This window comes from Hesperophylax consimilis, chromosome 1 (assembly GCF_061612785.1).
Source record: "Hesperophylax consimilis isolate HC1 chromosome 1, BYU_Hcon_1.0, whole genome shotgun sequence".
NCBI lineage: Eukaryota > Metazoa > Arthropoda > Insecta > Trichoptera > Limnephilidae > Hesperophylax > Hesperophylax consimilis.
In genome coordinates, this window is record NC_142836.1 from 39,386,052 (window position 1) to 39,407,718 (window position 21,667).

At 33.5% G+C, this 21,667-nt stretch overlaps 2 protein-coding genes and 1 non-coding gene across 3 annotated transcripts in view; 1 reads left to right on the top strand and 2 right to left on the bottom strand.

Annotated features, from left to right (window-relative positions):
• Positions 1-10,887: 10,887 nt before the first annotated feature.
• TRNAL-UAA (transfer RNA leucine (anticodon UAA)) lies at positions 10,888-10,971 on the bottom strand. Its single transcript has one exon. It is a non-coding gene; the product is annotated as a tRNA-Leu (tRNA).
• Positions 10,972-11,034: 63 nt separating this feature from the next.
• Positions 11,035-12,989, top strand: LOC149426866 (mitochondrial coenzyme A diphosphatase NUDT8). The gene has a single exon (XM_089638896.1). It carries the CDS (start codon positions 11,541-11,543, stop codon positions 12,201-12,203), a length of 663 nt encoding a protein of 220 aa, XP_089495022.1. The 5' UTR covers positions 11,035-11,540; the 3' UTR covers positions 12,204-12,989.
• Positions 12,990-14,324: 1,335 nt separating this feature from the next.
• Clic (chloride intracellular channel protein 5) overlaps positions 14,325-21,667 on the bottom strand; it is a 30,854-nt gene continuing 23,511 nt past the window's right edge. Inside the window, exons 3-6 of the mRNA XM_089633833.1 lie at positions 20,793-20,957; positions 19,180-19,422; positions 18,238-18,348; positions 14,325-18,148 (exon numbers count right to left, since the gene is read on the bottom strand). Of these exons, the coding sequence (XP_089489959.1) occupies positions 18,062-18,148; positions 18,238-18,348; positions 19,180-19,422; positions 20,793-20,957 (606 nt within the window). The 3' untranslated portion in view covers positions 14,325-18,061. The remainder of the gene's footprint in view (positions 18,149-18,237; positions 18,349-19,179; positions 19,423-20,792; positions 20,958-21,667) is intronic.

The window sequence follows — 21,667 nt, forward strand, 5'->3', positions numbered from 1 at the left end:
CGAAGGGGATCTCGGTATCCGGCATAAACGGAGGCGTATAGCATCGGTCGTTCCTACGGGCAGCAAGACCGTGACGATATAAGTGGAGGCGTATAGCATCGGTCGTTCCTACGGGCAGCAAGACCATGACGATATAAGTGGAGGCGTATAGCATCGGTCGTTCCTACGGGCAGCAAGACCATGACGATATAAGTGGAGGCGTATAGCATCGGTCGTTCCTACGGGCAGCAAGACCATGACAATATAAGTGGAGGCGCATAGCATCGGTCGTTCCTACGGGCAGCAAGACCGTGACGATATATGTGGAGGCGTATAGCATCGGTCGTTCCTACGGGCAGCAAGACCATGACGATATAAGTGGAGGCGTATAGCATCGGTCGTTCCTACGGGCAGCAAGACCATGACGATATAAGTGGAGGCGTATAGCATCGGTCGTTCCTACGGGCAGCAAGACCATGACGATATAAGTGGAGGCGTATAGCATCGGTCGTTCCTACGGGCAGCAAGACCGTGACGATATAAGTGGAGGCGTATAACATCGGTCGTTTCACGGGCAGCAAGACCATCACAATATAAGTGGAGGCGTATAGCATCGGTCGTTCCTACGGGCAGCAAGACCATCACAATATAAGTGGAGGCGTATAGCATCGGTCGTTCCTACGGGCAGCAAGACCATGACGATATAAGTGGAGGCGTATAGCATCGGTCGTTCCTACGGGCAGCAAGACCATTACGATATATGTGGAGGCGTATAGCATCGGTCGTTCCTACGGGCAGCAAGACCGTGACGATATAAGTGGAGGCGTATAGCATCGGTCGTTCCTACGGGCAGCAAGACCGTGACGATATAAGTGGAGGCGTATAGCATCGGTCGTTCCTACGGCAGCAAGACCATGACGATATAAGTGGAGGCGTATAGCATCGGTCGTTCCTACGGGCAGCAAGACCGTGACGATATAAGTGGAGGCGTATAGCATCGGTCGTTCCTACGGGCAGCAAGACCGTGACGATATAAGTGGAGGCGTATAGCATCGGTCGTTCCTATGGCAGCAAGACCATGACGATATAAGTGGAGGCGTATAGCATCGGTCGTTCCTACGGGCAGCAAGACCATGACAATATAAGTGGAGGTGTATAGCATCGGTCGTTCCTACGGGCAGCAAGACCATAACAATATAAGTGGAGGCGTATAGCATCGGTCGTTCCTACGGGAAACAAGACCATGACGATATAAGCGGAGGAGTATGGCATCGATCTTCCCTACGGGCAGCAAGACCATGACAATATAAGTGGAGGCGTATAGCATCGGTCGTTCCTACGGGAAACAAAACCATGACGATATAAGCGGAGGAGTATGGCATCGATCTTCCCTACGGGCAGCAAGACCATGACAATCTTTTCAGGAGTACCTAAGTATTTGAAAAACACAGCGTGAAAAATTCTAAACCGTTCGGAATACATTATTTTAATATTACTATCCCAACTGATTGGTTATAGGTATTGAAATTTTATAAAGATAATTGTAGAAAAGAGGTTCCAAAATGGAACTCTTAAATTCATCAAAATATCGACAATCGCTCAATAACATTTCTACAGCTTCGTTTTCGTGAGAAAATCACCTCAAATTGGCAATATACATAATCTGCATTATTTGTGTTGATAGGCGAGTAAGAGATTAAGCAACTAGCGACTGAAGAAATAATCTCGAGAAATGTGATTTCAAATAAAACCAATGTCGCCAATTACGACTTCGAATCCACAAACAGGCTGATGAAATTATTGTTATCTGCTCCAAAAAGATCTTCGATATTTGAATAATTATTTGTTTGATTGAACACAAAGAAAAATTGTGATTTATTTAATAAGGTGCGCTTTGCGTTACATTACTACTTTTTTAATGTGAAAACGCCACACTTCACAAGAGTTCCAACTGCTCTCAACCGTCTGGAAAGAGTGGGGCTACGACACATGACACCCCCAAATTGTTTTATGTTGTGACGGGAAAGAAGAAGGTGGGGAAGTACCCGACTAATCAGATCCAGTCACTAAACAGGCCAAAGCCATTTCAAGCAACTCTTCGATTCTGAAATTGTACACACATGAAAAATCTGGCTAACTGATAATATTGTATTATCCTTCGATTATTTTGACTAATCTAAAAAGTAATATAGTATACTACGTATACTGAAATAAACTCCACAATATTTAAATTAACAAATAAAAATAAGTTAAGAGGAATGGCTGTAGGGCCTTATTCATACAAACTAGTATTTGGATTTGAGGGCAAAATACCCAACCAAACTACATCATTATTTTGTCAGAAGGTATAGTAAATATCTAGCACGGAATGTGCTATTTTATTAATTTGTGCTTAAAATTATGATATATAGGCCATTAAATAATTAAACTTTGCACGATTTTACAGGCAATTTTGTCATTTTTGTGAGTTAAACGGTAATTCATTAAAAAATGATTTTTAATCCTAAGAAACTTTTGCAAATAATATGTGTTATTCATATAGAATACAGAATAAAAGTAGAAGTGTCCTCTATATGAATTTGAACGGAAACAAAAGCCACTGACTAAGTAACTTTTGGTTCGAGACCATTATTTATCACGGGGTCTGTCTCGAAATTCTTTCATTCATTGAATTCGTAATCATGGTGAAACACAGTCAAGTTTAGTATGGAAATATACACACTTCGGCTTATATTTGAATCACCAAGATATATTATGTACACGAAATACGCCCACAAGGTACTTCTTGTGTTATTCTTTATTATATGGTTATGCCCTTATATATCAGTCTAGTGTTGACGTCTCTCTATGTCCACATTAAACAAATACAAAATCAACAAACAAAAAGATAGTGTACCAAGTTTAAAGTTTTAATTTATAATAAATTGAGGATCGCGCATCACACCTATGTATTCTTATCTCACGGAGTTGCGTTTTTTACTGTTTTTACCCCAAGTACAAAACTGTCACCAAGTGTCAATCTTTTCGGAAAAAAAAAACTCTGCCGTTATAAAGTAAACAAGTGTCAACTAAAGTGATTACCATCTTATATTGAAAGCTATCATCTAAAAATCATTTTTTACGTAGATCTCGCTTATAACAACATCCAAAATGAATACTCAGTGCATCATATGTCAACGAAATATTGACACCCCATCAGACTTTGTATGCTGTTGTCTCTGTGAAAGCAATTATCATCTCGGCTGTGCGGAAATTGTGGAATCCTCCCGTCGAAGTGCAAGAAATACACAATGGAAGTGTAAAAAATGCATTCAACATCCAAAAAATAAACTGAAGCAGATGACAAAAAATGATTTTTTATTATTAAATGATGAAGAGCCATCTATCGTCAAACAAGGTAAACAGATGAGTGAATCACCAAAAACTGCACCCGTCCAGCCAAAAGGGACAGATAGTTTATCAATTACAACCACAGATGGCAATGGGCTTCTTACTTCAGGATTATTTATTAATGAACTATCAAATTTTAAAACTGATATAATGGAATTTGTTGAAAAAAAACTAGACTCATATGCCCAAAAATATGAATCGATCATCTTACAAAATCAAGAAATTATTAAATCAATACAATTTATATCGGAACAACAGGATGATTTAAAAAAGCGCATAATTGACATTGAACAATCACAGAAAACAGTCAATACTGATATGATGGAATTAAATAAGCGTAATTCTATCCTACAAAATACCATATCCCAACAAGAAGACAAAATTGACCGACTGGAGTACCTAAACCAAATATGCAATATCGATATAAGAGGTATTCCAGAATCAAACACTGAAAATCATATTGAAACACTAAAAAAAATATCCAAAATTATTAACTATGGAGATACCGCACTACCCTTACAATCTGAAATTACGAAGATACATAGGCTAGGACCGAAACTGTCCGAGAAGAATCCCAGATCATTAATAGTGTCTTTCAATAATATTAAATCACGTGATGATTTTCTTAACAAAATTAAAGCATATAAAAAATCCACTGCGACCACCACAAATAAACTAAACACAGCGGACCTAGGACTGTCACAAGAAGCCAAACGTATTTATGTGTCCGAACACCTGACACAAAAAGGAAAATATCTACTTTCGCAAACAAAAAAATTTTCAAAAGAAAACGATTATAAACACTCCTGGACGGCTTCGGGGCGTATTCTGCTAAGAAAAACGGACACCTCCAAAATCATCACAATAAAAAATGTCCTTGATCTCGATCGACAAAAACGTCAATCACTGTGACGGTTGATAAAAGGTATTTCATTCTTTACTGTGCTACATAATAATAATAATCATTCGGCTGATATCTTTTTTTTCGCAAGTTTTTATATGTGCCGGATCTCTAGTAACAAAGTATATACAAAAAATAATGCATCTTTACTGTCTTTAGTATTTTTATCTTGTAACAGAACGATTATTGTAATAATTGCTAATCTTGCTACTTACTATTCTTACTATATTTTATCTCCTTTGTTTGAAACTCGAGTTTTTTCAGTACCCTTTAAGGAAAAATTTGTTCATTCCGTAAATATTATTTTCCTTGCAAGTTTCTCTTTGTCTCGTATCACTCTTAACAATTTAAATACTCTAAATAATGTATTCTTACCTTCTTTAGTAGATTTCTCTTGTATGAACATAATTTTTGTAATCACTGCTAATATTGTTGTTAAACATTTTCACCATATTTTACTTCTTATCATCCAAACACATTATTTTTTAACATTATTCAAGAAAAAAATAGATCATTCTGTAAATATTTTTTTCCTAACATGTTTTTGTATGATCCATACAACTATTTTCCATTTATTAACCATTCAAATTAACATATTCGTACTTTCTTGTAACAGCATAACTATTGCAAAAATTGCTAATCTATCTTGTAATTACTCTTACCATAGTTTATTAATTTTGATAAAAACTAAAGACTCTTTAATATTCTATAAGAAAACAGTAGATCATTCCATACGTATTGTCCTACTCACATGTTTTTATATGATTTACACCATCATCAATAATGTATTTACCCAAAATAATGTGTTTATACCTTCCTTAACAGATTCCTCTAGTTTTGACATAACTACTGTCACAAATTCTAATGTTTTACCCTATCTTTCGACATTCTCACCATATAAACAAATAATACCACTTTTATTAACACGAATATTTCTCACCAGTATTAATATTTGCGGTTGTTTCTTGACAACACTTAATACATTTACCTCAATACTATTAAAATCTTGGAAAGAAAGTTACTGGAAATGCTCTAACTCTGTTTTAATTACATCTTTGTTCACTAACCTTGTTCTTATCTATTCATCACACTTACCCATACTCTTCATACATGCTCGTGATACAATTAGCTGGTACTAGTCAAACGAAATGAGTGATATTTATCTACAAATAGAAAACCACGGTAACGTGATTTCTCCTGAAACCAATGATGCCTCAAAGTGCATAAATATTCTAAAACCCTATAAACGATTAAAAATATTCTCAACAAACATTCGAAGCATTGATAAGAACTATAATGACCTTCTTGTAACACTTGCCGATTTGAATAATATTTTTGACATAATAATTTTAACTGAATGTTGGATCAAATCAAATTACACTCACAAAAACATTACAGGATTTACAGTTTTCAATACACAAAATAATAAGACACAGTCAGATGGAGTAATTGTCTATGTAAAATCTGAGCTGGACCCGATTATCTCTGAATTAATCATTGATAATGCCAACTGCCTTAAAATAAAAACCATCCAAACCACAATTCTTGCACTATACAGGTCACCTAAACACCAAAATATTTCATCCTTCCTTAAATCCTTAGACTTGGCCTTATTTAACTGTACACCAAATGAAGAGCTAATGGTGATCGGTGACATTAACATAGATTTACTCAAACCAAAAACATCACAAACTCTCGACTATAAAAATCTCATGACTCAACACGGGCTTATTTCTTATATTAATGCTCCTACTAGAGTAACTGATACTAGTAACTCATGTATTGATCACATATTTCTACGAACAAAAAAAAATGCAAAGGGAATTATATATCAATCAACCATAACGGACCATTTCTCAATAGCAATTGGTCTTATGCATAATAAACCCACTACCGGAACGTCACGTAGTAATATAAAAAAGAAACACATTAATCTCGAGAAACTAACTTCTAAAATTATTTTAGAAAATTGGCTCTCCACTCTAAACTCCACAGACGTAGACATTGCTTTTAATACCTTCTCTGAAACTCTCTTGCAACATATTGAGGATGTCACTGAAGAATCCCATGTGAATAATTCAAAAAATAAAAAACTGAAACCATGGATAACAGATGGCCTAATTTTTTGTATTAAAAAACGGGACAAGCTTCACAAAAACTTACTCAATAATCCAGACATTCAAGCCCAAATTTTTTATAAAAAGTACAGAAATATATGAAATAATATCATTAAAACCACAAAAGAAAACTACTACAAAGAAAAACTGTCCAGAGTCGGTAATAATAACAAACAAATTTGGAATATCGTCAAAGAAATATCTAACACTGATCACCCAGTACAACCAATCAATAAATTAAACATCAACGGCCAAGACACCTCCCTAAATGACCATCCAGACACTGTGACCAATCACATAAATGAATACTTTTGCAATATCGGTAAAAATCTAGCATCAAAGATTTTAAATAAGACATCAACCGATGAAAATGCCCTTGCCGACATTATCAATCAATGTGCCAGTGAAACAGATAATATACTCACCTTAAACCCGACCAACTACGATGAAATTTCTCAAACCATTAGACAATTAAAGCCCTCTCATTCGTGCAATCATGACAAAATTTCCTCAACTATACTAAAAACAGTTGAACCCTTTATAATCCATCCATTAGTACATATCATCAACCTCAGTCTCACTAAAGGTGAATTCCCAAACAAACTCAAACTTGCCCTAGTTCAACCAATTTTTAAGTCCGGAAATCCTACTGACATAACAAACTACAGACCAATTTCTATATTATCATCACTATCAAAAATTATTGAAAAAATAGTAGAAAAAAGACTTATCGACCATCTTACAAAATATAACATACTCTCGTCAAACCAGTATGGCTTTAGAGAAGGACTCAATACAGATTCAGCTATTTTAGAACTAACATCACATATAACACAAGCCTTAGACAAAGGTGATAAATGTCTGGCAATATTTCTGGATTTAGCTAAGGCATTTGATACAGTATCTCATCCAATCCTTCTAGCCAAGCTCAAAAAAATCGGAATAAAGAATAAGGCATTTGATTGGTTCAAATCGTACCTCACAGACAGAAAGCAATGTGTTAAGCTACCATCGCATAAACCATCCCATTCAACTAGCATTAACTTTGGTGTGCCACAGGGCAGTGTACTCGGTCCCACACTTTTTCTCATTTATATCAATGACTTATGTAAACTATCTATTATTGATGGCAATATAATCACTTTCGCCGATGACACTGCCCTAGTACTAAAAAGTAAGACATGGGAAGAAACATTTCACAGAGCGGATCTAACATTGCAAATTATTAAACAGTGGTTGGATGATAATCTACTCACCTTAAACATAACTAAAACGAAATATATAACGTTTAGTCTTAATATTCCGAGTCAGTCTTCAATCAATCATACACTAAAAATACATTCTTGTAGAGATAACTCTAGTTGTCTGTGCAATCCACTAGAACGAGTAGATTCCATTAAATATTTGGGTGTAATAATTGACAATAAACTACGGTGGGAAGATCACGTAATAAATGTTACAAACCGTATACGGAAACTGGCATATATCTTCAGGTCATTACGAAATATTCTTAATAAAAATACACTAAAAACGGTATACTTTTCTTTATGCCAATCAATTATATCTTACGGTATAATAGTCTGGGGAGGATGCTCTAGCACGATATTAGATCCATTAATTAAAGCTCAAAAATTGATAATGCGGACTATTTACAAAGTACACTATATTCACCCCACGAAGGACTTATTTAACGACTTCAAAGTACTCAACATAAAATCCTTATACGTCAAAAACATATCCTCCTACTATAAATTCAAACATACGAAAAAAAATATTTTTGAATCGACCCATAATACAAGATATTCCAACAAATCGAATTATACTATTCCCCCAATAAAAACCTCAATGGCACAAAGACAATTTAACTTTCTTGCTCCAAAAATATTCAATAATTTAACGTTAGAAATAAAATCAATAGCCAAATACGACAGTTTCAGGAAAGCGCTCGGGGATTTGTTGATGTGTGATTGTTATAGTGTTAGTAGCCTATTCCAAGTACTCAGATAGAGGTGTATATATTGTTTATATGCGTGAGGATGCGTCATATGGGTGTATGTATACATGTGCTGTTATATGTATATAGGTATGTCTGCTGCTATATACACATGTGTGCTTGCATGCACACATATTAAAAATTATATATATAATTATGTACATTTTTACAATCTAATGCTAATTTACTTCTTTCTCCTTTCTAATTTCTATCTTCTACTTTTTATTACAATTTTTCCAAAATTTTAGCTTCATCTATAGTTACTAATTTCATATGTTTACACTAGATTTCATATTTCATACAAATTAATTACACTCAATTGGTCACCATGAAACAGGCAGCCGCCTAGTATGGTGATTCATTATATCTACTTTATGTAAATTTCATAATAATGTAACATGTATTAAATAAATAAATAAAAAAAATATATTTTCACGGTCAATAATATAATGGCGTATATTATGCAACAAGCATCAATTAATAATATGGGTTATACCCTTATACGTTTTCATGGTCAATAATAATGGCGAATAATGTTATGTATCCACAGCAATATTTTGTATTCACGTTCCTGGAAACGTGAATCGTTTCATTATCGATATCACGTTTTGCTTATTTTCTGGATCAGGTTTTAAGCAATGTTTATATTCATAATTATGTGGGTATTTATTTTAGTCTTTGCTTATCAAAGTAGTTTGTAGTGTCTACAAGCATGATACTTGAACTTATCAATACTATCTACCAAGGGCGTCGCCAGCGTTTAAGATAGGGGTGAGGGCAGCATAATTTTTTTATAGAGCTTACAGGGAAGGAACAAAGAAGTAGTCAGAATAAACTTGAAACATATTTACATACAAGAAGACGTGTACCCGGCATTGCTAGGGGTTATGAACAGGGGCGTTTTAAGCCGTGAAGCGGCCCACAATATTATTTTGCGTTTCGATTTTTTTATGTGTAGAATACCTATATACATCGAAAATAATTGCCGCACAAATAATAATCTTAATTCCTCAACTGGAGAACCCAAGTGACGAGAGCAAAGCGAGTGGAAAATCAGTTTCAACTGTCACAAAGACATAGAAAAGCGCCGCAGGCGAAATTTTTCCAAAGTTACCCCCTTGGGGCAGATATGTGGCGTGTTTAGGGTTGCCATCCGTCCCGATATATCGGGACTGTCACATTTATTGAGCTATCTGTCCCGACGTCCCGACAAAAGCCTTAAATGTCCCGATTGAAATTACGCAATGCAAATTTTAATTTTCCGTGCGTCCCATAGCCCAGAGACTGTGGAGTCGATTTTACAGTGTCAAGTCAATTATAACATGACTTGTACAGAGTTCTACAATAATTATGTTAAAAGGTACCCAGAATTGTTGAGAAAAGCGAAATCTTCTGAAAAGTATGGCCAGCCAAGTACTTCTGCTAGTACCAATTAAATTAACCTATAAAATAAACATATTTACTTACTTATTATAAAATAAAGAAATTGTTAAGTATTACAAAATTTTTATTTGTTCCATCCTGAAACGTCCCGACGAGACCCTGGCCGAATATGGCAACCCTAGGCGTGTTTGAAGGGAGTGGAATATGAATTATTATATTGAAAAGCACATCTTTCCATGGTATTCCCAATTGAGGTATGTATGAATTATTATATTCCCAAAGACACGGAAAAAAAGGCGCGGGCGATAATTTCTCTAGGTCGATGTGCAAACCAATTAAAGATTCCAATTTTTATTTTTCAGAGAGTCAATATCCTAACAATATTTAGAAAAAAATTCTTAATTTTTTTCTTAAACTGAAATATTTTAGTATTATTTAAAACATATCAACTTAAACGGTTAGTAGCCGAGTGGGAAAATGCGTCGGATTCCTACTCCTACTCCAAACTACTGCTAGCTAAGTCCTCCATCACAACGTACCTGTCCTGTGTCCCCAATAATATGTATCTTTCTCCGACATTGGGGCCCTATGAAAAGATGGCACATCACGCCTTATCTACTCAAGTCCTACCTTGACCCCGAAAACTTTGATGAAAAATAGGTTATAATACATATATCAGCCATTCTTACTTACACTGAGTAGTTATAGTGGAAAATAAATGATAAGGTGGTGTTAAAATGACCCTATACCCACGACACAAATTTTAATAATTTGCATATCATATCATAATAACTAAGCTGGAATATTTTTTTTAAACTTCAATTAAAACTACACAAACTATAAAGTTAAAACATCACAATATACATTACCTCCCCGTTAAATTTTAAGAAATATTCTTCTTGCAACCAAATTACTTTGTATAAGCGACATACTCGTAACTCATGAAAAAGTCAGATATTTTCCATGTGAAAATCTCTCATCACGAGCAAGTAAAATTTATTTTGTTCATTATATTCATACTTTAATGAACCTAGTTACGTTCAAATATATTCTTGTAAATAAAAATATTTAAAAAAAACGATGAAGAAAATGATTTAAAAAAAGGAAAAAAAATAATTCGAACTTGTCAGGTGTGGGGTTCGAACCCACGCTCCCTTTCGGGAACCAGAGCTTAAATCTGGCGCCTTAGACCACTCGGCCAACCTGACGATGAAACTCCTCGGCTACATGTACATATAAATGCTTTGTAAAGAAATCCATTTAATAAATATTGTAATTATCTCGTTTTGTACCTAATGTAATCTTGTGCTGATAATTAAAAATTCCGAATTTTTATTTTAATGTTATGATACGAATATTGATAAGCAAATAATAAATTCGGCTCAAAACACCACCAAAGTCAAGTAAATCATTAGAATTTTTCATCCGACATCAAAAAGTACTACTTTATAACCAGGCAAATGGGCATACCAGTTTTAATTATTTACGTAATAATAATATAATTTACGAAGTAATTTTACAAAATAATGCAAAATTTAGAAATAAGGTATGCGGGGAAGTAGAAAGTCATTCGTTTCATGTGTTCATAAAATTTGTGATAAGCAATGACGTTGTAAAAAATACGTGAGAAGTGTACAAAGTTCACAAAAAAGATTTTTAGGCAGACACAAGTTGTCAGTAGTGTCCAGTGCCGTTAGTGGTGAAGTGATTGCTTTCACGTGTGCTTTTTGTTTATACATTTATTACAGCAGATAAAAATATAATTTGAAAGTGAATAATGGCGGCGAAAAACTGTTTCTCCGCTGCAAACATTTTAGCTTCGGCTAACCGAGAACGGTGCATGAAAAACTTCACATCTATTCCGTCGATAGTAACAGCGACAACAGACATGAAGGCCGCTGTGCTGGTTCCGTTGTGCATCGCCAACGGAGAGATGTCGCTACTGTTCACATTGCGCTCTAAAGATTTGAATAGTCACGCGGGACATGTTTCTTTCCCCGGAGGGAAATTTGATTTGGAAGATAAAGATTTAGTGACAACAGCTCTCAGAGAGACAGAGGAAGAACTCGCAATACCCAGAGATAGTGTTCAAATTTGGGGGCAAGGTGCTACAGTGCCGAGCCAGAATTTTAAAATAGCTGTAACTCCTGTGATTGGTTATATTAAAAATTTCGATTCTTTAAAACTCCAGAATAATCCAGCCGAGGTTGAAGAAGCATTTACCGTCACCTTGGAAAGATTGTGCGATCCTCAATACTTCAGTGTAATTACTTTCAAAAATGGCTGGAAGTTGCCGCAGTTCAATGGGGGTCCCCATAAAATTTGGGGCCTAACTTCAATTATTACTCACATGTTTTTGTCGTCTTTATTGTCTGAAGAAGCTTATCCTATGAAGCTTAACGAAGAAATAAGTCGGAAAAGACCGAAGCCAAAACTGTAATAATATTTTTTAAATAAATCAGAAATAATACACAAATTTCATGTACCTTATGTTACCAATGTATGTATAATTCAGTAAAAATGTATTTATTTTAGTGACAGCAATACCGGATGTATGCAAATTTCATAAATCTTGCTATTATCATTAATTTATTTAGGACCAATTATTCTTTATAGTACATTTTCTTCAATGTTGACAAATACCCAGTTTCAAATGGAATTAGATGGTTCCAGTCAATCTAGAAAAGTTTCAACCAAGAGAAATTTTGTCCATAATAATTAAATTAGCAATTCCTGTTGTTAAAATATAATAATATATATCTCAATCGCTTTCTTTACTTAGCACCAGTATTTCAGTGCATTTTAAGCTCGACATGAGAAATATTTGCATGCATTAAGTTACAATTGGGTAAGTTTCCTGACAACCGAATCTGATTCATACATAGCATTCCTAAATTGGTATTGAAATACCGGCTCAAGGGTTTCATTAATCTTGTTTGAATCTGAAGAAATCAGCATTTATGATTATTTATTTTCCAAAATGATTTGAAGAGTTGTTCCTTATTTTAAATGCACTATTTAATATAGAACAGACTGTAAAGCTCAGCATATTTTTTCATTCTTATATCAATATTTTATTTTTGCAAATGCAAAATACATGTCAGAAATAAATCACAGTAAATCCTGGAATTAGAAGAATGTAAAACAGTAACTCCATGGTATTTACTGAACAAAACTTTAAAATGTTTATAACTTAATTCTTATATTAAATTAAATAAAACTTTAATTACCTCGTTTTATTTTAGCTCCATCCTTGCAAGATGCCGATAACCAAAAGATTAGGGGGTATTTCACCATCCTCTCAATACGCTGTCAAAATCACATCCATAGGATAATGAATATTTTAAATTTATTTATAAAGTCCGAGTATGTATATTGTTCAGTACTCGACCTCACGAATAATGGCCTATATAATGACATGTATGGTGGATAAGATAGCCAAGTTTTCTACCTATTTTGAGTATTTATTAACTGGGGTTCAGCCTGTCTGGGCGGATAGAGAAACAATAACGCATTTTGCTCTTACGTCCAACAGATGGCACTGTTTTTTTTTTTAAAAACTTGTTTTTACAGTTCCAGATGACATCTATATGATACAGGTATATAAAAACACATGCATATTCGAATGCAACGTTATGCCAAAATTTCAAACCAATTAGTGAAGAACTTTCAGAGATTTAAAATTTTTAACCAACGAACACTTACATTTTTATTTATATAGATAGTGGATAGTTATCGAGAGGATGGTGAAATATACCTTATTAATTTTTGTATTATTGGGCACATTCTTTGTCTATTTGTCACTCTGTTTAAATAATCATTTCTTCCAGAGCTGTGCGCCATGCATGCATTTTTACTGGAAATACATGGCTGTCTAAAGCGGTGCAAAGGTCCGAAAACCTATACAAAGAACAATTTAGAAAAGGTCTTAGACAATATAATACAATGCATATCACTACCGTGGCTTAAACCAAGAATCCTCTTGTGAATGAATGCATTTTTACTGGAAATACATGGCTGTCTAAAGCGGTGCAAAGGTCCGAAAACCTATACAAAGAACAATTTAGAAAAGGTCTTAGACAATATCTTTGATGGGCGGACATAACAGTATAACTGCATTTTTGACCGTTTAACGATTTATATGAGAAAATGTGTCTTGTGTATGCCGGCATCAATGGTATTAACAGTATAGTTACACCAGTACTCAAAACATAATATTTTTTGAGTACTGGTGTAACTATACTGTTAATACCATTGATGCCGGCATGCACAAGACACATTTTCTTATATAAATCGTTAAATGGTCAAAAATGCAGTTATACTGTTATGTCCGCCCATCAAAGATATAATACAATGCATATCACTACCGTGGCTTAAACCAAGAATCCTCTTGTGAATGATCACTGGTGTTGCACGCTCAAATGGTTTTAAAAACCCGTTATTTTTGGAAGAAAATGGTTGAGGACGCTGTAATAAAATATATAATTATTACATACATAACCTGTAATTGAGAAGATACACTGTGAATGATAACGAAGGGTCAATGCAAGTCAAAAGGGGGAAAGAAAACATCACTACAATTGGTTGAAATAATTTTTAATAAAATTAATCAATACTTACTATCTATAAATTAAATTCTTTATTTTGACTTTTGTATTCCTGATGGTTTATGATTGCAAACAGCACTTGTAAACATTACTGGTGACTTATCCAAAGATGGCGTGAATGAGTGCTGCATTGGTTTACAAGAAATGTATAGTACAGATTCACAACGATTTTGAATAAATTACCGCATACATAGCACGTACAAGCCCTTAACCATCAGGTTTATCCCTTTTTGTAAAATTATGCTTATAATACAAAGTCACAAATGAATCACATTTAACTAAATGATTTTTTCCATACAATACTAGCTTTATATAAAATGACAGTCCACAGTTAGTGAGCAATGCATAAGAATATATATAGATAAGGCAAAGCTATGTAATGGTAACATTATGCACAAATATTTATTTTCATGTTTTACTTGTCTATATATGGGATAACAAGATATGGATGATACATGCGAGATATTGAAAAAGTAGCTTTAAAAAAATAACACATTTATATATAATTATTAACCCAATTTAAAAGACACGTTGAAAACAACAAGGGTGGTTATTCTTTATAAAATATTATTAGATATTTAATATATAGTGAAATAAATGAGAAAATGAAATCAGGTAATAATTTATTTCTGGTATACTCTCTTGGGGAGCATCACATTTATGTTAGTGTACACTGTGGTATGTACTATCTTTATAAGTTCTAATAAATGGAAATAAACATTCACATGAAAAATGATAACACTATCTAAATTATAAGATAAAAGGCACAATAAATAAAAAAAATATATTTCTAATATTCCTAATGTAATTAAATAGATTTCAATTTTGATTGGTGAATGCTTGTTAAAAAATTCTGTGTAAGTTGTAATAAAAATATTACAATTTAAAATTAAACAGTAACTTTGTAAACATCATTCCCCATAAGTGATGTTTACAAAGTTACTGTTTAATTTTAAATTATAATGTCACATCACAAAGCAACCGCTTCATATGAAGAAAAAATATTACAAATTATTTGGAAGCATTCAATGAACTTAACAATAAGGAACCATGAAAAATACATTAAAAAATAAGTTCAAAAGATATAATGTATTCATTTGTTGGCGAAAAGGATGATTCCAATTTTGTAAATAAGTACTACAACATTGTGGCCATTTTTGAATGAATGAATTGTTATGAATATTGAGAATTTTTTTTTGTTGTTGTAAAAATTTGATAAAAAATATTATTCTATTCAATTTTGACTTGATTCAAATGTGTGTAGACAAACAAATAGTCGGGGACAGCCTGTGCTTAGGTAAGGTGTAATTGTGCAATGCACCCCCAAAATATTTTAAAGCCCATTGGCCAATCAATAAAACACCTAAAAAAAAAAAAAAAAATCCATAGATTCGTCATTTTGGGCATTGTTATTTCTCGGAAGTCTCCAAAGTCTAAACACGGTAGTGGGTAGGTATTTATAATTTTTTGTGAGTTGCTTTTAGTCAAGGGCACTTTGATCACTATGTATTAAGTTGTGGTGGGCACTCAGTAACAGTTGGTCAGTAGATAGCTTGCAATCGTTCCTAATGTAAACAACCTTCACATATAAGGTTTTTAATGAAAGTGTGAAATTAATGCATATAATATTGTGACTTTGGTGGTGAGTGATCTTCGGTAAACAAAAAAAAAAAGTTTTAAGGAACATGTCACTAAAAAACCCAAAATCTTAATAGCCCTATATCTATAGTATAGTGAAACGTTATAACAATATTTATTTTTACGGCACATTAATGCCATTTTCATAATATAATTTGCCTATTACAGAATTTAAAACCTTGTTATCGATGTATTTTCACCATTGATGTGATTTTCACAAATCAAAGATTGTGGAATGGATTTTTATTGCACCCACTGAAATATAGCTCACAGGCTCAAACCAAGATGAATTGGTTATACACAATATATTACAGTAGTTAACTTAACGTACATACATATGCTCCGGCCACTAAAAGCTTGTAGGTGGCCAAATCGGGAACTATATTTAACTGGTATCATCAGTCCAAAATCTAATAAAATAGAAAAAATTTCAAAAATTTGACCCAGGTATATTGCCTTACAAATAATAATAATAAAAAAACATTGAAAATGTATGTTAGTAAACTGGTTTCACCGCCTGCAAGCTATTGTTGGGAGTGTACCAAACCGTTTGCATAGAATTCATATTATCAAAACGATAATAAATATTTAATATCATCTATGACTAATTATAAGCATATTTATGAATATAGCAACACTAATATTGACGACAAGGCCTTAAATGTGAATTGACGAGAATATTGAGTTAATGTAATGTAAGTTCTGGTAAGAACATCTTGTAAAAATTCTGGTAAATTTGTACAAACCATACAAAATTTTGTTCATAGTACATTTAGAAAAAAATGTAGAATGAAATATTATAATTACATTTTTATAAAATTTTTTAAATTGTATAAAAATATCCTAATTTGTATATATTACAATTATTATTTGAATCATTGGTGGTAGGAAAGGGCGAACCAAGAAGAACCTCTCACGGTTCTACACACAGCAGTGAAGTGCTTTATGAGGTTACCAAACCAGAAGAAATAGGCGCTTATTGCAGATAACCATCGGCGAGAAGTTGATATCAAATGAAATGTAAATATCACTGTGACAGCTTTCTCATTAAAGCTACACCATAAGTCCAATATCCGTGAAAATCCACAATATTAGGCGCAAAGCATGCTTTAGTACATGCAGGGCGCATACAGTATTCAAACACTTTATTTTTCAGTCACCTGTGACAATACAGCAGGGATCAAAACCGTATCTCCTTACTAGCATATAAATATGAAAAAATTATCATCAAGTTGGCAGGAATAATATAATCATCAAATGATTGTGAAGCAAATTTAGTTTATAACAAATTGAAAAAAAAAAGTTGGCCAAAGTTATTTAAAAAATGACTGCCCTATAAAGTTAAATAAAACAGGATAAAGGCTTTTGTAGTTCTTTTCTGGATATGTAGAAGGCATAACACAAAATTACCGCACATTGTTCAGAAAATATTGGCACTTTATTTAGGTAATTTAAAATTTCTCGTGAACTTACATTATTTTAAACTTGAGTTTGGTTGTTTTATAAATATTGTAATTTTTTTTAAACTAACTAGGATAGGCTTTAAACGTATACATACATTGTATTATAATTTAAACAACAATAATAATAGAATACTTATGAAAAATACTTAATATTTTAAATGCAAAAGTAAGCATAAAAAGCAGTGAGGTGTTAAAACCAACAATTGAAATACAATGGGCAGAGAATGAGTTGCGGGGCGTCATACACCCGAGCAAAGGAAATGATCGCACACAAATTTTTATATTGCTGCTAGATTGCATTAATAAATAAATGTTTCAATCATTTTTTAAACCTATTTAATCATTCCATAAATGGCTGTTGTTACATTTTATTATCCCAGCTAACTGATGCTCCGGATTGTAGAGAATGTGTCTGCTTGAAGAAGATCAAGCAGGGAAGACTTAATCTCTACAAAGCAAGGTTGCACCGATTAGTTTTGATAGTCAGTTGGCAAAACAACATTTATTGTGAAAGAATGTATGTAGTAATGTCGCGAGAGAAGCAACCAAAGAATGATTAAAGCAGATAGTGTGGCTGGTCGGGCGGAGAACTAGTCATCTCCTTGGCCGATATTGATAGGAATAGATGTTGTGAAGGTGGGTGTCTCCAACTCCTCGTGCTTCTTCATTTTGAGCATCTGCAAAGGACAACGAATACTTTAGTAACAATTTAGTAAAGATAAATTGCAATTTTTTACAATTTATTTGTCTGTTGTTGAGTGTTTACCTGTTGCAGTTTGTAGTGGTTGATGATATCTTGATCAGCCGGACAGGATTGGGTGAAGGCATCCAGTTGGTACATGTGATGCATGTAGCGCCACAGTGCTCTTAGGGTTGGCTGAAATCAAATATAAATAATATTAACACACGTGGATCTAATGTATTGTTCAAAGCATCGGGTTCCCATCCAAGTGTTGTAAATTCATTCCTCTATTCGCTAAGTCACTGATAATTGCACAAGCAACATTTTACACTTATAATAATGGTAATAGGAGGAATTCGAATATTGTCAGGTTATTTGTTACCTGGGAATATTAATCTCTATTTAAAAATTCAGGTATCAGGAAGAGTAATAAAAGTGATCATAACATAATATATCATCTATCTAGTGTAAAACTGTGACATTCTACGAATTTTTTAAATTTCATATTTGGGTTCAATAGGATCATATCGATCTATCCCCATACTCAAAATATTTGTAAAGTTAAAGTTACAATGTTAAGTAATCCTAAATGACAAACCAAGTAGGTGTAAAACTGTTCTAAGCACGTAGAACAGTTTTAAATTCAATAGGTTATTTTATTTTGAAGTTATTGTTAGGCATAGGTACTGTAAGTAAAGCTAATACATAATTGCAAGTGTAAAACAATTCTAAATGCCACAACATGTGTCAACACAAGGATGTTTTTGTTACATTAAAGAATTACTGGTTTCTATACTGTGATTATAGAGTAGTCCTTTTTTTAATATCGATAAAATAAACATACAATAAATATATTTAACACTATAAAAGGACACACTAGAATTTTTTTAATTCCTTCTACCCTTACCTTTAAGGAGAATGAAATCAGAAAAAAATGTCCTCCTGGATCAGTCACTGTTTGGCGTTTGGCACTGGTTTTACACTAGATATAGAATATGAAATATAAATAAGGATAAGACGACGTACGGGAATTTCAAAGTCCACAAAGTATTTGGCGGCAACCCTGATGTGCTGCAGGCGCGGCATGAGCTCGCAGTCGAAGCAGCACATGGTATCTCCGGTGAGGAAGCGGGTGGCGCGCTTGGCCAGCAGCGTGTCTATCCGGGTCAGGTGGGACAGCAGTTTGGACGACTTCTCCTCGTCCTTCCTCACCAGCACCAGCTTCAGCTTCGAGTACAGGTTCTCAATCAGGGTGGCCACTTCTTTGTCCTGTACACATTACAAACTCTTATATTTTTATGATATTCTAAGGAGGCTGTGTAAACAATTATCTTAGAAATGTTCACAATCATCAAGATTAATAGGTAAAATTATTATTTACCATATTTTATTTATTGTTTACCATAACAGGTGTAGTAAGATACCTACACACATATATAATAAGAAATCTATAAAAATAAAAATTTTAATGTTCGTTTCTTCAACATCTTAAATCTTTTTTCATTCAAAAGTTCTTCACCGATTGATTTGAAATTTTGACACAAAGTTGCATTTGAATATGTGTGTTTTTATAAATGTACCCATATTATGTAGATGTTACCTGTGAAAGGTAAAAAAAAAATGCTTTTTTTAAAAACAGCGTAATCTGTTGGACGTAAAAGCAAAACGCGCTATTGTTTCTCTATCTGCACAGACAGACTGAGCCACAGCAACAAGTGGCGGGGTACATTTTGGAGATAAACGTTAAGTTTATTCATCAATGATTTGAGGAGTAAGTTAAAATAATTGTTTTCGAATGAAAAACAGTAACTACGGAATGAAATTGGAAGGAATAACAGGATCAGACATAATGGAACAGAATACGTAGTTTGATTTTTCATTGAACATATTTAGTCAATGGAGTTCATTTTCTTTCATTTCAGGTGAAAGGTGTTCAATCATCGCTTTATAGTGCTCGCTTGTATCTGGATTGCTTTTTAAATCGTTAATCCTAAAACGGATATGGCCATTGGAAATAGTAAAACATAAATAGTAAGAGTAGTTTATTAGTCAACGTAAATTTGATAAAAAGTTTTTTTAATTTTTTTATTTGTATGTTAAAAAATTATTTTACCTTTATCTGTTTAAGGCGAGGCTTAATGCTAAATCACTATTTCGATTAATTTTTATAACGAATTGGTGTACATTATGAATACCAAAAAATATGCTTGTGATAAATTGTAGGCTTTCCAATCGTTTCACTTGAGTAAAATACAAATAAAAAAATAAATTACTCAAAAAATAAATAAATGTAAACTACAAAAAAAAAAACATTTTTTCAATAGAAATATATGAACGCGTAAATAAAAAAACTTTAAAAAAAATACTGTATTATAGCTAAAATGATCTGTACTTAATTAACTTTTTGTTTTCTTACCAAATTATTTACAGAATAAATAAAAACCAGTTTTTTGTTTAAATCGAACGTTTTTTGACTCCGTTTGTCAAGCGATTTTAATGCCTATTACCTACATTATAAGGTATACCAAGAATAAACACATTTTTGGCTTGTTGAATTCTCTCCACTGAATGAGAGCTGTCCTAACAGAAATGATTAATTTAGCGCTACTCTGAATATATTATATCTGGATAAGACTTACTTGAACAAAGAGGTTATGTCCTCCGGGAACAGATTTCATGATGTGACGCTCTATCTTCTCATTTTCTAGAACGGCCAGGCCATTGTCTATGAGGATTGGGGGGTGGGTGGCTTCGAAATTTGTGCGGAAATCTGGGGGAGGTTTCTGCATGTCCACTGTCGTCACCTGGAAATACAATAATTACATTTTGTGCATATCCACTACTTAGTATCCTCCCCTGAAACAAACAGAAGAGGCTCACATTCTGATAACATTGTTACAAATGGTGCATATATTGGCCACGGGGGATGGTGTCAGCCAATAGTGTCTGCCTCATTTTAAATCATTCATCAGATCAAATAAACATCATTTTGAAGAATGTATCCTTAGATACATTTAATGAAAATATTAAAATAACATTTTAGTATGATAATCATGATCAGAATTTTTTTTTTAAATCCTCCACATTTTTAACCGTATTAAGCTCTTAAGCAGACAAGGGGTTTTTTCACAAACTATGAATACGGTTAAAAAATCGGTTTATACGGTTCCAACTGGCTACAACATCATTATGACATAGAAAATGTCACTGGCTTACAGTCATACTCTTCTATTATTCTGACTCTTGACATGGCCCGACTCAAGTATCTGATCCACTATCGTGCCATGTCTTCCTCGGGCGTCCCCGACTTCTGCTACTATTTTTTGCATCATATATTCTCCTTACACTCCTTTCTTCGCTCACTTGCTCTACATTCCCAAACCATCTAAGCGTCCCTTTCTTAATCATACTCATTACGCTTCTATCAGCCTTGCATTCTATGCAGTTCTCCACATTTCTCATACGATCATACATGGTTTTACACACATATGCCTCAGGGATCTCATTTCTACGG

Bases quoted from the DNA above. Each gene is read 5' to 3' on its own strand.
- LOC149426866 (XM_089638896.1), top strand. From the start codon at position 11,541: ATGGCGGCGAAAAACTGTTTCTCCGCTGCAAACATTTTAGCTTCGGCT.